The sequence below is a fragment of the Oryzias latipes genome, chromosome 7 (genome assembly GCF_053564925.1).
Source record: "Oryzias latipes strain Hd-rR chromosome 7, Olatipes_Hd-rR_3.1".
Lineage (NCBI taxonomy): Eukaryota > Metazoa > Chordata > Actinopteri > Beloniformes > Adrianichthyidae > Oryzias > Oryzias latipes.
Genome location: NC_136243.1, coordinates 26,827,071 through 26,842,645, shown reverse-complemented (window position 1 = coordinate 26,842,645; position 15,575 = coordinate 26,827,071). Strand labels below are relative to the sequence as shown.

At 38.6% G+C, this 15,575-nt stretch overlaps 1 protein-coding gene across 1 annotated transcript in view; it reads left to right on the top strand.

The window, feature by feature from the left end:
- The first annotated feature begins 11,430 nt into the window (after positions 1–11,430).
- The window catches only part of cntn3a.2 (contactin 3a, tandem duplicate 2), a 50,809-nt gene continuing 46,664 nt past the window's right edge, over positions 11,431–15,575 (top strand). The window contains exons 1-3 of the mRNA XM_011476944.4: positions 11,431–11,933; positions 14,283–14,422; positions 15,025–15,160. Of these exons, the coding sequence (XP_011475246.1) occupies positions 14,368–14,422; positions 15,025–15,160 (191 nt within the window). The 5' untranslated portion in view covers positions 11,431–11,933; positions 14,283–14,367. The remainder of the gene's footprint in view (positions 11,934–14,282; positions 14,423–15,024; positions 15,161–15,575) is intronic.

The window sequence follows — 15,575 nt, the reverse complement described above, 5'->3', positions numbered from 1 at the left end:
CTGCCTCTTTTTCTCATGAAGGAGGCAAACATTTCATTTGAGAAAACACAAGAGTCAGACAGCTCTTTTTGCTAAAATTGAGCTTGGTGAGGCTGGGTTTTGTTTAGATTGCAAAGGCTTTTGAGACACTGCTTCTACTTATATGATTAACCTTGTGTGGCTTTCGAAAAAGAAATTCTAATGTTGCGCTAAAAAAGTAAAGTTAAGTTGACCTTAATTAAATATGAATGAAACAAAAAATATTCTTCAAGCGCTTCATTCCAGCAGAGATAGAGACTTGTATTTAATCGGACTTAGGTCAGGCTCAATTCTCTCAGACGCGGTCTTGACTCAAGACTTAACCTCAAAGACCCATGCAATGGGATTTGTGAAAACTGTTCAATTCTCATAGTCTTTTCTTTTTTTATACCTTCAGGACATCTCTTTCAGGTCTAAAAGAAAATCTTTTACAAGGTTTTCGATTTTTAATTTGCAGGAACACAGAAACACCTACTAATTATTGCGGTGTCTTGGTTCTTTTAGTTTGGTTTTTCAGTTGAGCTCTTGGTTTTGGTCATGTTCTGTTTTTCCCTCCAATAGTCCCACCAGGTTTAGGATGCAAATTATTTACAGCTGTCTTGATTTGTGTTAATGATGCTAAGTGTATTTACCGCTAAGTATCTTTTTTTTTCAGATCTTCATTGCTCTGCTCTGTCACCATTTTTTCTTTCATTTTTTGTTTTGTTTAGTTGCTCTCATAGCTTTGTCATGTTTCAATGTTTTAGTTTTTACCACCATGCCTGGTTTGATGCTTACACCATCGATTCCTGACAGAAGTTCTTAAATTACTATTTATATTAAATTGTAGCTCTCAAGACGAAAGACTAGGCTTGGACTTACAAAAAAAATATAGGATTTTTAAGAGACATGTAACTCAGTCCTACAAGCAATACATCATGAAATGTTTTCCTATGTGAATTTGATGAACCAAAGTATTGGGCTTTATTATGGCACGCACAAGTCCTGGACTGCAAGGACCAGATTGTTTTCCCAATTCTTCCTTCTTTCTGTGGGTTTAGTGAAAAATTTACCCCCACCACATAATTGGGATACACCTAGAACCAGGGGAAAATGAGTTTCTGACATGGAGAACGATCCCCGGAAAAAATGATGACATCACAGTGGGTGAAACCGTTAGAAAAATGAACAGGGCCAAATTCCCTTATAGGGATCATAAATATATTTCAAAATCCACAAATGGAACCCCAAACACACGTGTTGGGGATAACCAAAGGCATTTTTAAAATGATTATGGGATGGCCACAGGACTTTTGTGGGAAATTTTGAAATTAGGCGATTGTCAAATTCTTGCTCAATATTAGAAAAAAAAACTTGGAAATAGGCTGCCATCTTGAGTCTTTCACCAAAAAATGCCTTTACCTTCACAAATTTAAACTAATTAGGGGGAAAAAATTGGTTTTAGAGTTTGTATAATCTGAACGGCGTTGGCACTGCAAATTTGCAAAAGTAGCACTCCCTTGTTTCTTATACATTTTTTAATATCGGAATATTGTAAAAACGTAACTAAACAAAATGATATGGCACAAGATATTAACATATTAGGATTGTGGGCGTGGTTAACAATAAACCTCCAATACCAAACCTCCAAACCTCATGTACCAAGGAAATCCAAAATTTTGGTTTGCATATTCTTTTTAAAAAATACATAAACCTGTTCGTCACCCCCAGGAGACGATTGAATAAAAGGGCTACCATGGAGATAAAACCAACGAAAAAGTCACCATTTTTAAAATATTTCTTTTTTTTTTATGAACTTGCCATGTGCTGCTATGACCAGGGTGGCAGGGGCAAAAGGGGAGAGTGAAGGGCCTTAAGCAGCTGCTCAACCAGTTTAGGTAGTTAGAAATGGTCAAACAAGGAAGCAAAACTTAGTGCTGAAAACTGAATTAAACAAAATAATATAATTGAGTTAACAGCACCAAGTTTGTCCAAAAAAATGCTCTTGAGAAACTGAAGCTTTAACCCACCAACATCACGAGGAAGCACAAAGGCAACACATGAGATGAGTCAATGGAGAGCTGGTGAAATGAGAACTAAAATATTTATAAGTAATGAATATTCAGCTGAGAGTACCTTTATACTCTCATTCCCCTGCAACAGTCATACTTTTAAATATTAATAGCTGCTCGAACAAATAAAACTGCCACATAATGTAAATGCCCGCCATGTACATGTGAATGCAAACATGCCATTTATAGGACTTGGCAGTCCCAATGGATGTTCAAATCTTTCATTGCCAAAAGGCATGCTTTATATGGGTTCCCATTCATTATATCAAATATAATATCTCTGAATATGAGGACAGACTTTTTGTCTAAAAAATGTATAACACATGGCAAGTAGCCCCATTTACCATCATCTCCTCCTGAGTCTTACTGCACTTAACGCCTCCCTTCCCTGGACTAAAAAGAAAGCACCACAGCAACTTTGGTTCTTCTATTGCTTTATCTGTTGCCATTGGCAGAATTTATCTCCAAACCAAGTCAATTGAAAATGTCTGCTGAGATGGTCATGATAATGTGAGCAGTAAAGTCTGGGGCCACCAGCTCTTTCCCCAACGCTCTTTGCTTAGCAGTGCAAGGCCAGCGGCAGTCTAATTCTGTCTGCACTGCAAAGCTCAGGACTTATAGTCCTTTCACCAGGGCCGTAAAAAAGCATCAGGAGATGATCTTTTCAGTGTGAAAGCTCCAGAGATGGCCCAGCTCCCAAACTAATGTATAATATTGAGCTTGGTTGATTCCTGGAAGCAACGGTTGAGATGGACAACCTATCAAATTTGAATGCAAAACCCTGCAAAGTTTCTGCTGTCAGAGGTCACAGAGACCACTTACGAATATACACACTACAATTTCCTACCTCCTGGCATTTTTAAAAACTGATTGCATGTTCAGTCTGTTAAAAAGAGCCTACAAAAAAAATCTGCAAAAACAGAGTCTGCTTGGAATTTACAGTAAAAAAAAAGTCTTTCTCCAAATCAGTTTGAACAATTTGGCCCCCAAAAATAATCGTAAAAAAGGTATTCCTCAGATGAAACTGTTTCTAATTCTGCCTATCCCCATCTCAACTAAAAAACGTCATCATCTTCAACTCTGTCTACTGTTGTCTTTTTAGTTCCACACTTTTCGTCATACAATGTAGCTAATGTCACCGCTGCCTTTTTAAATGCTCCCGTCGACTCTTGCTGCCTTTATCTTCCACACAATACCCTCAATACTCTCCAACCCACTCCACTCTGCCAGTATTGGCTCTTTCACTTCTTTTCACACTCTCTATTGCTCTGAACAGTTGGGTCTGTTCTTAAACTCTTGTGCCTTCTTCATCTACGCTGCGTGACCTCTGATTTTCACCCGCTTCTCCATCTTTCCCACAAATATTCTGGCATGCTGCATCTGACTTTCACTGCTCTTCCTTCCAGAGAAGGTCACCACCTCTCAGCAGCAAACTTAACAGTCCATCTAGATTTCTGCCTGACCTTAGTCTCAGATCTGTCTGTTACCCAATCTCCAAAAGAAAAACAAAAAAAAGTTTAGAATAATAACCACTTTCTTGCTAAGAAGAAATGAATTCTACTCTGCATCATTCTTTTGTTACCACATCACAAAAAAACGTCTGATACGACTACAGATTGGCTAACAACCAAATAAATTTAATGTTGTGCTTTCTCTGCATCAAATTCAATTTTGACAGATTGCAGTATTTTCTGGTAGTTGCTTAAAAAAAAGAGGAAAACCAAGTTTTACCATTAAAATAACTCTAAAATCTGGCAGTAACACTCCAATTTACCAGGTTTACAAGAAGGCATTTGGCCTTTCAACTCTTAAAATTCACACCATATACTGCAATACTTTCCCAGCACGACCACTAGACACAGAGCAGAGTTAACCTAGATGGTGAGTGAGAACGTGGGTTGGACCAAATTCATGTGTTTCACTGAGTAAAAGGGCAAGCACGCAAAAGCTATTTAAAGGCAATGTGATTTCATTTTTTTATAAGATCTGCATACAACTTTTATGACAAACAGTTTTTCATTGCATTCTCTTCATGAGGAGTTAACTTTTAAAATAACTGTTATCTAAGACATTTTTTTTTATATTTCTCCAGAAATCAAATGTTCTTTTCAGTTATTGTTAAATGCCCACTCAGTTGAAAATCGTGTTGTTGGTGTATTTTTAAACACGTTCTTGAAGCATTTCTATAAGAACGGAGGACAGATATTAAGAAAATGAAGCTGAAAATGTGATTTCTGAGTATTTCTTTACTCAAATTGTTGTAAAGCAGACAAACAAGTATGTGTAACATAGGATAAACTACAGCCGCTCTGCAGAAACTATGACCTATAAAACGTGTTTGAAAATTGTTTGTCACCAACGTGTAGCTATGCTGACGAGTCTGGAGTTAAAATAGTTACAACAAAACCCTGCAGGCAACAGGCAAACGCCAAAACAATAATAAGCATACATTGGTTTTCAATGAAGATGCCTTTGTGGCAAAGGAAATACTATTTATGTTTTGAAAAAAAAAAAATACCAAAAAAACCTGCAAAGCTCAGCTTTGTTAGATGTATACATTGAGTGGCGAATAGCCTTTTCTTGTTCAATGCGCCAGGCTCAGCCCTGGCCAGACCTCACAAGCTGGTTTAATTGAAGACTTCTTCTGTAGCCAAGTGAGAGATCTTATTGAACTGAAGGAGGATTCATCTGAAAGCTAGTCTCTCCTTTCTGTTGCCCCAAGCAAGGCCTCCTAATCAGCAGCAGCAGGGAAAAGAAAATGCTTGATCCTTCACAGCTGTGGAACTAAAGTGTGCATGAAAGCTAAGTCTGCCTATTAGAAAGCTGTACTTTTTGAAGGAAGTTCAGCTGAAGACTCAAAAATGTTCAAAGATGACTCGATAAATATCCTACGTGGTACTTCATATATAACAGAAAGCAACATCCTTAATCCAGACATACATTTAACTATAATACAGAACCGTAAACCAGTTGACAAGACGAAACAAAGTAATCATGGTTTCATGCGCAATGATTTGGGTTTTGTGACAACGATGTAAATATTTGAAGCAAAAGCTTTTCAATTTCTCATGATAAAACAAAATAAATTAGGCAGTTTAGTGTTTCCTGCAGTCCTGGCAAATTGGCAAATTACATTTTACTTACAGATGATAAATTGCTTCGCAGCCTTGTGCCCATGTGTGTGTTTCTCTTTTGTGAACAAGGCTTGAAATGCACACACTCACATAGCCTAAAGAATTTCTGTCAGGTGTGCAGTCTGGATAGGAGCAATGTTCTGTGTATGAGAAACATCATAATTAACATCTTAAATCCCATTTGAAGTGTGCATGTCTGAGATTTCCACCGTTACTGTGAGGGAAAATTGCTGTGTTTTGCTGTCGGTTAAGCAACCTGCAAAGTGGGCAAATTAGACGGCGATGTTTCTGTCTGCGAAAGTGGGTTAAACATGGGGGTCGCTGAATTGGGTGATAAGAGCACATCTTGCAACCGTTTGCTCTTTCCTTTTTGCTCTTCCAAAATCAGACAAGTTCAGAGCGATGCGGGAGAATTTATGTTGAGCTCTCTGAATGGTTGAGAAATTGGACCTAATGAGTTTTGCAGCTTAACACACGCATTCAAGGCACAATGCTCATTGCCGTCACATGCACACCAACACACACAGAGGGAATACCTTAAGGGGTTTGCTATTAAGATGGGTAATCCATGGGCCTCAAGAGAAGCAGAGTAATGTATTCCTTAAGAAAGCTCTTCACAACAAACTCTTACAACCATGAATAAATTACAGGCATAATTAAAGGAAATTCCAACAATCTACTGTATAAAACAATATCAGCGATGTTTGAGACATGTTCAAGAAATGGGGGTTGCTCTACAGATAATGCTCTCAGTTGAAAGATAACAGGAGGATGTTGTGGAGATACTGACTCAAGTGTACTTGTCTGTTTGAAAGCTAAAGGGAAAGCATGAATAAAAATAGGGGATTGGGTGTAAAAGTGTGCAGGGAAAATTCAGAGCTAATGACACAAACAAGAAAGCACAGACCAACAGCGTAATGGAAGCTTGTTTATCTGACAGACCAGGAGAGTGTGACTTGAAAGAAAGCAGGGTATCGGAACTGGAAGTCGAGAGTGGTTTCCCTCTGTGTCTTGGGAAATGCATCTTTGTACAATGAACCAAAGCTGTCAGCGGATGCTTATCGAAATACAGCGAAACGTCAGCTCTCTGCAACTCAAAATCTGCCAAAAGCCAGTGTCTTTCATTGAAGTCAGCAATGAATTACAGTCTGGTAAGTGTTTTCCTGCAGTCGGAAGCTTCCGTATACTCTGAACATGTCCTCGTCTGTCCTTCAACCCTCACTTTGGTGAAGCACACACAAAAGCTTTGAGGGATCCTAATTTGGGGGATTGAAGGAGAAATCTGTCTATTGGACACGGTGGTGATGGCAAAAGTTTTTACCATTGATTACTGTATGAATAAACTTCAGTGGGACAATTATAGTACAAAATAATACAATAAATTACATAGCAGCAAAAAATATTGATAACCTGAGTCACTGCTTATGCCGTGGTCACATACACCCATATGGTGCAGTCATGGCCAGGAGGGGCTGCATATTAAGAGGAGAACAGGTGTCTTGCAGTTCCTTTGAGGCTCATGGGGCCACTTTTATGCCATGAAAATGGAACATACCATTGTCATGGGTGAGGTAAGTGTATCGTGTGAAGTATTTGTAAGGATTATGTAAGTTGAACGCACTCATTATGCAGTGTGTCCTTACGCCACACTGCGGGCACAATGGTTTCTTACTGACCAATACTGCACGGCGTGTGCACGTGATACATACGTGCACGTAAGATGCCTTTAGGACATTCACACACCTACACTCTGTCTGATTTCCTAATTTCTACCAGCCAGACTGTGCGCAAGGGACGCCTCAGAAGGCCGCACCTTTCACTTGAATAGCACTTGGAGCACGGTGCGCAGGGTTTGGGGAGGTTGAAAAAATTAAGTGTTTCCTACAACCTGATGCCTTCAGAATGCCCGTAGAAAAAAACATGCACTAACATTTTCACCTTGCGGGCTAATGTCTACGATTTTAAAAGTTCATGTGTCCCATACAGATGGGTCCATAGTTCGCAGCCTGTATCCACCCGTCCCATCTTCATCCAGAATGCCATCTGCAGATCATTTCTTTGTGCATTTTTTTCCTGACAATATTTAGTGACTTATGCAAGCTTGTTTTTTGATTTGTTAGTTTTTTGCAAAATCTAAAGGAAAAAGTTCATAGAAATCTATGGCTTCTGCTTAAAGTAAAAGAAAAAACACATTCTAATTTAAAAAACAAAAACAAAAAAGTTCTCAGAAGTACACATTGTAAACTTAAAATTTTGGAAAAAAAATGGAAATTTAAAACTTTAAAAAGAAAACACTTGGAAACTTCAAAAGTTACTAAATTAAAAAAAAAAATTCAATAATTCCTGAAAACTTAAGTTTACTTTTGAGTTTAAAATTGTTTTCAGTTTAAAAAAAAAAATTCAACTTTACAATGTCTTTTTTTTATTTTATTTAGAATTTGGTTTTCAATCACTTTAAGCTGATCCAAAGTAGACGCCATAGAAGTCTGCGGTATGGATTTGTTTATCATTTTCAGTCAGTCACTGGTTATTTTTTTGCTTCTTCAACAATCTTCTCTCCGTTAGAGTTTGAAGTTTTGCATGAAGAGCCTGTATTATTCCAGACATGAGATTTTTGTCATGGAGGTCTGAGCATTTCAGTATTTGTTTCATATTTTGTAGCGCTTTCTTGTATGAATGTGAGGTTGTTTTTATCCAGCAATTGATTTCTGCCATATTCATTTCCATAGAAACGCCAGACAGATTAATTGTATTATCCTGTTGATCAGACAAGACTCACCTCGGGTCTGACCTCATAAGCTTGTGTGGTCAGACATGTGATGAAGATGGTAATTAACTAGAGCCCCAATGCAATTACAGACAAGGTTAAAATGTGCAAACTCTTTAAATCAATAGAGCTCCACTGATCTGGAGCGCTGCTTTGTGAGTTTTGTTTTATAATTCTTGAGCTGTAATGAGCTCTAAAAATGCTTAAGGTTACACTTGCAACACGTTAATGTAACAACAAAATAAAGGAAAAACGTAAAAAAAAAGAATACCTCAAAAGCATTAAATAATGAAATATCTTATTTGGGATTCATAATTAAAGTATTTGAAATACAGCATACAAATTAATTAATACTCAATACATTTTCTCCCATAATCCAGAGGCCTTGAAAGAATGGTATGATTGGCTAACGCCAACAATGTTGTAAGTGTATTTATCTATCCGTTTCTTTTGTATTTTCTGAAGTTTCCTTTCATCTTCTTTAAAATGTTCACAGGTGCTACAATAATTTGGAGCTTAATGAGACACATGAGTTTTATGAATGGAATGCTATGTTACAAACTAACCTTAAATTTCTTTTAAGTCTCTGTGCAAAAGAAACTGATGCCTTCCCTCAATAAAAAGAAAGAAACCTCTGTACGAGGAAGGTAAAGTCCCTCACTCTCCTTTTATCGAATTTCTGAGATTTTATGCTTTACTTAAACTAAAATACATTAATCCCAATTTTGAAAACACAGTCTATCAAATAACAGAAAACACAAAGGTGGAACTAATGAGATTAACAGGTGTTCATGCAGCAAATCACTCCAGAGAACCATCATGCGGAATAACCAGTTCCGACATTTTCTATTAACTACAGCTTCATCTTTGTCAGCACAATGTGTTAAAAAAAATCTGTTTTACAGGTCTGTGGTGCAGAAAAGAGAAGCAGTGTGACTTATTTTTTTTAATGTGCATATTTGGCAGATCTGAGGACTGTTACTTTCCAGTTACTTGAGCAATTCTGAAGCCCTCAAAACATTTGTTGTATTACCAAAAATAAACCAAGCAGTCTTAAAGGTAATCTAAAAAACAACAACGTAATTGTTTTGCCACATTTCCCCCCAAAAATCCAAATTTCCTTAATAATTTATCGTCAGTAATTAAAGATTAAAGTGAGGAAAAGTTCATTCAGAATTTCAGATTCACATCCAACTGGAAAACATTCAAAGATCTTCTCTTATGGAGTTTATCTTTCATTAATTTGAACTGTGTTACCAATGTGAAGTGTCAAAATTAGCAGTCATAGGGATTCAGTTAAATATGCCTTCAAACTCATTTGAAAGTAAAGTAGTATGCTCCACTAAAGCAAGGAAAAAGTAGCATGTTAATATGATAGCCTCATTGCATCTGTTTAACTGGGTTTTAAATTTAAGACCAGAACATTTTACCGTTAGCGGTGTTGGCAAGCATTGTGAATTACAGAACAAACCAAAATGAAATGCCTTTCTAAGCTCTGAATTGAAGAAGTTTGAGATTCCAGAGCTTAACTGTTTTGATGGCAGATGTGAAGCAATACAGTTAATGAATTGAATCCAACCAGCATCTGAACATTTGCTGCATAAAGGATCAAATCCTGTCAAAAATGACATGAAAGACTGATTCATTTTACTGCCAGATATGTACAGGTAATGTTTAATTGTGGTATCACTGCAGATGCATGCTGCAAATGTTTTTTGGGTCATATTTTTGCACATACAGACCATTTTAGGAGCTTCATAACAAGCACATTTAAAGTGTGGCAGCAACACCCTTTTAGCTTGCAGCACAAAAACTGAACAGACATTTTCAAAGCTTACTAATTAACACTTTTCACCCCCTCCTGTGTTAAATCTGCACAAAAAGCAAAGTGTAAGGGGCTGTTTCTGCTTTGCTCATGGTGACAACACAGTCTCAGTGATCCCAATGAATGTTCTTGGTTAATTGGCACATGTAAGGTAAGTTTTACCTTGAATGTGTGCCAGATTTAAGAAAAAAAACTGTTTGCCAGAATTTTTTCCTCTTTCCTTGGACTGAAGCAACTAATTACCGTAATTTTAGGGGGACAATCCTAAATCTGAAGTTGTTGAATCACAAAGCCAAATCTACAGCCAAAAATCATTGAATTACTTTGTTTAGGTAACCTAGCCAATGTAAAGATATTTAATTAGGATTAATTTTTTTACCTTTTGTCTTTGTCTTTTCTTGGAAGTGTTTCTTTAATATTAGAAAGAGAAAACGTATAAACAGTTTCTCCTATTCATCAAAAACAGATAAAAAATTGTCAAATTATGCAAAGCTGGTATAATTTGAAAATATAAATATGTAAGAGTGGAAAAACCTTTTTTAAGTTTTTAAAATTGATGTCATCCTAAAATCCACTGATTAGTAAGGGTGTAACTTTCACAATGATTCGATTCATAGCACAATTCGGGGTTCATGATACGATTCATAATCGATATTGGTTTATTTTGATCTAAAATCAATCCATTAAATCTTTGGCCAAAATACCTGCTGAACAGTGCAGGTGAAGTTTTCCAGATTTCTTGTATTTCTTGCAAGATAATCAAGTGTAAATTAAACAGGTAAAAAAGAATTGGTGACAAATCAATTCACATTTTTGTTTCATAAAGTTCAACCCACTGTTGTTTTTCCACATCATTATTAGAACATTCAAGCACTCTGTATGGTCACACATCTTTGCAAAATTCAGAGTATTTCCAGACATTGTATACCGTAATGATGGATTGATCCTTTTTTGCTGCCATCACGTGTGTGTTATCCGCTGGGATGGCACGTGGTCGTTTTTCTGTTTCAGTAAAATAATCCAAATTGTATTTTCTATTTCATTTTGAGACGATTTTAAAATGGTTTAGGCTGATTCGATTGACTTGTTTCAGACAGATCGATCTTGTTGGATCATAAAAAATACGTTGATTCATTAATTAAGTTGATTAATTGTTACACCCCCATTCATTTGGGAATATGTATTTTCTACCTCTTATTTTTAAGCACATTGTTTACTTTGTGTTTCTGTATAAAGGTGTATTGTAGAATTGTAGATTTTTAACACTTTACTTCAAATGTTCTTTTTCTGGCCTCTTTTAGTTCAAGCATGTTTGGTTTGTTCATAAACGGTGAATCCTTTGAACTTTACATTTGAAATAATATTTGTGAAACTATTAAACGGCAAAGCAGGGCTGCACAGAAAAATCCCATTTTATGCCAATTTCCCTCGTTCAGATCAAAGAGCCATTTGTGGATCAACTGTTGGAGGTGAACAGGACCTGTCGCAGATTATCTGGGATCATTTTTGCTAGGAAAAACAGCCCATCCTCTTTAGAAAGAACACGTTGTCTTCCGTGATAATGGGAGCATCTTAGATCGTTCCCTGCCTGGCAGCAGTGCTGTGGTCTGACGCAGGGGGGCGCACTTCCCCACCAGGTGCGTCTTCAGTGCACCTTCCCCATCACATCGCTGCTGCTGCTTCCTTCTGCCACAGCCCACTCCTTCTTCGCAGGCAGAGCTGACTTGATGCGCATAATAAATCATCTCTGCAAGATCCCAGTCCGACCCCAGTTTCAGCGCGAGGCGGTCCGGATTGGAGTCGCGCCTCGTGACAAGAAGCGGCATCTTTTAGATGTGATCCACTGCAAACAACGTGGGTGTTGTGTGCGCGCGCGCGTCTGTTTTTTTTTTTTTTTTTTTTTGTAATCTTAATTTTAGTGGGGAGTGAAGGAGAATGAGCCGTGTGTGCGCGCGCTTCCTGCGCTACCCGCTAGTATCTGTGAGTGGCCACCGGCTCAGTTTCACCTGTATGAACGACCTTCAATTGTGACCGAAATTTTCCTAACGAGGTTTCCATGGAGCAGCGATCTGCCTTTTCTTCCGTGAGCGTTGAATTGGGCTCCCGCAGCAGGGCTCCGCATCTGTCAGCATAAGGAGGTAAGGCACAATTACCTAAAATGTTGATCATGCTGCGCGCGCGCGTTTTGCTGTAGTTGGCGTGGACGCGCATCCCATACAGCCAAACATATTTGGCCACTTTTTTGCAGGGGTCACGTGTTCTGGAGTGGCCCTTTAATGAAAGGCCATGCAGTTAATAATAATTGCTTCCTTTTGGAGTACACTCCTAACTGCAGCTAATTCCTCCAAAGAAAAGGGCAAGCATTCATAAATATACTTGATTATTCTTTGAAATGAAGCAGTTTGGCTGTTTGTCAGAGGGATGAGGGGATGCTGTTTTTGTCACATGCTGGGGTTTTAGCCTTTGACTGCTCCTGTGGTTCCTGCTTGGACCTGATGCCCCCACTGCAGCTTGGCTCCACATTACTGTGAAAATGAACCCGGGGGGACATGGCCAATCGTGAGGTGCCAGCATTCTTTTGGATGAAGAGGGGAAACGATCAGACAAGTGTCATCAGTGACGCTCTTTCATTGAGATTTTAAGGCAAAATTGCCTCCACTGAACCTTGAAAAGTATTGGAAATGCAGTGCAGGCAGTGAGGGGGGAAAAAAAATACTTGCTTGCTCACACATTTACACAACTTCTACCTTGCAACATTCTCCAGGTAATTGCCTACTTTGTGTGCCACAATGTCAGCTTGAATATCTCTGATGAATGCAGCTCAGGCCTTCAAACAAAGTGCACTCCCACTCTTCCAGCTGGGCTATTTGTTCAAGCAGCATGTACCTCGGATGCAGTCAGAATGTGACGGAGGTGGAGGTTTCGGTGTTTTTACATTATTATGATGTGTCAGTTAACCCGGTGTCGCTTAACGAAGGGACCTCCTTGATTGAGAGTGAGAGTGATTCACCCTGTGAGGCTTCATCTCCACTTTCCATTACTATCATCCAGGAGCCAGAGTGGACAGTGTTTGTTGCTGTGTCCATGTGGGTGGCTGTGCACCTTTAGGATTTCACTTAATAGCATTTTTTTTTTCCTTTTCTTGCATTGTGTTGATGTAACACTTTTTTTTCTGTCATTTGCTTTCGTTTATGGTTGATTCCCTCTTTATATTTTTCAAAAATATCCAATTTTGATGCATGGAGTGATTCTTGACAAACCCTGTTATAAATTATGACCATAACATTTCAAGCTGACAGGAATGTAATACCCTTTGCGCCCTGCACACACCAACCCTCAATCCTGAGGTGCCAGCAGTTTGCTCAGTGTGGGCCTATCATCACCGATGTAAGGAATGCAGGACTCTTCTGTAGACCAAGCGTACCAATCCAATTTTGCAGACTTTGGGGGGAGAAAAAGACTAAGCAAACATGAAAGGTAGAGAGGGGAGTCCTGGCTGAGACTCCACACGTCTGATTTGACATCCGGGCAGCTGACAAACAATTAGGCTCCCCATAAGTACTTCTCTGAACCAGGCTCGCCTCAGGATTAGGCCACAAATGAGCCGCACATCACAGCTTATGTCTTCTAAACGCCGGGCGGGTGTACGCGCCGGTGTCTGTGAAACTATACGCGTTGCACATGGTTATAAAACAAGTTTGATGAGTTGCTATGTGTGGGCTGTGTGGCATTCAGCAGACGGATGTTATTATCTGTCCCTGGCCTTATCTCGAACACCTCTTGAGGGAAAAAAATGTTTGTGTATTTCTGTGTGTGTGTGTCGATGAGCTTTCTCATTTGTACGCCTTTATGCAGGTGCACACTAATGTACACAAATCTGCATATGTTCCATGCATGCCACACTGCCTACTTAAATGCTGTGCTACAGCAGGTTTTCTATTGTGTGCATGTTTGACATTTCATAATTGCATCATTATTTGCTCAGTGCAGTGCAATTTGCAACACATCCCTTGATTATGAGGCCTGAGTGGAATGGCTTCCTCATCATGCTGTCTTCATTCACCCCAGCATGTGAGGGAACACATGCTGCTCTGGGTGAATCTAATTGATTGGTAGGCACCCAGTTCCCAAGTCCAAGTCTCCTCAGGCAGTCAGAGAGTGAATTCGTCCAAGTGAAGGATGAGCTCAGACGTTGGTTCCTGTCCTAATAGATTGGCATAGATACCCATGCACATCCCTCTGATGCCGCTAAACATCTCTGAGGCCAAGATGACCACAGCTCAGGTGCAAAATGACCCTCACCGGCTAATCTTTGATAGCGAAAAGAGAAAAAAGGAGAGTGATTTGGCACCAAATATGTTTAGAATTATATTCGCTCCACAGACGAATCCAGACTTTTTTGCTCTGAACAGTTTTTTTTAAAAGAATAATATAAAAAAGACAGTTGGGATTTGAGGTATTAAAGGGTAAAATTCTCCTCTCAACAGGTCACGCTCGTCTCCCTCTCCGAGAACACAAGTGCCATTTTAAAGCTTATTGGATGAAAGTCTCATTTACCTCTGGCTGCCAAAGATGACGCTGCCATGGAAACAACTTCTGCTGTTATCAATCATCGACTGTCTGACAGGTAAAGCACTTTTTTTTTTATTTGGGTAATGATTTTTTTTTTTTTCCACGTTTGGACATTCACAAACGCAGGACAGTAGGTGAAGAGATGTCAGAGATGATAGGAGGTCTGGTTTAAAGGAGCACTCCTCTGTATTGACTTCCATTCACAGCCCAGACACAATACTCTCAATCTTTATCCTTCATCCTTTGGGATCAGAGCTTGATGGTGAGATATGACACTTTTATTCTTTCAGATTTTCCTTAAAACATATAGAACAGGCCCTCTATTCCGTCAAAGCTTTTTTCAAATGTCTATAATTCAAATTAGTTTAATATATAATTCATATTTCAGATTAAAGATTGGAATGCATATTTCATAATAAAAAGAAATATTTTTTAATGGTACTACTTCTGGTTTATTTTCTGTTGTGGAAAAAATGACAAAAAGAGGGAGAAACTTTTTCATTTGATTCTTTGCTTTTTAAATTCTTGAAAGACTTTCATCAAGATCATACAAAACACACAAGTCATTTTCCATGTTTTTTTATTTGGATCATGCCACTCTTGAAACAATTCAAAGCTCTTCTATCAGTTCACAGATGATAACTGTTCCCTCAACAGATTGTTTGGACAGTGGATCATATCATGGCCCACGCTGGAGGATGGAGCCAGGTGACTTGTTTATTCCTGTCGATTCCATAGAAGAAGAAGCCACGCTGACGTGTGACGCTAAGGGAACGCCGGCTCCTCAATACAGGTACTGGGGTGGTCACTGGAAACATTCAATGAGCAGGACATATGTCTAAACACCACTTTTTAGCAAAGGTTTTTTGGGGATTTATCCAACTTCTCACAAAAGTTCAAAAATATTAACAAATCGTGGTGCTATTGTGACATCTGACTCCACTGTTACATAAAATCCACAAGCATTTTAAACTGAGGGAGAAAATGATTGGCCCCAAAGTGGCCTTTAGTTTGCCTGGGAGTGTCCCATCAACGATTAATAAGATTTTCACTCTGGAAGTATTTTTTCCTCTCTGAACGTGTTTTTTCTTTTTTGGTGTATATGTAATTTAGCGGGTTAAAGTCCCACTCTGATCATCTTTTGATCTCTTTTCAAAGCATTCCAAGTGGTCTTATAATTATGATGATGCCGTAATTAGCAAAAATAA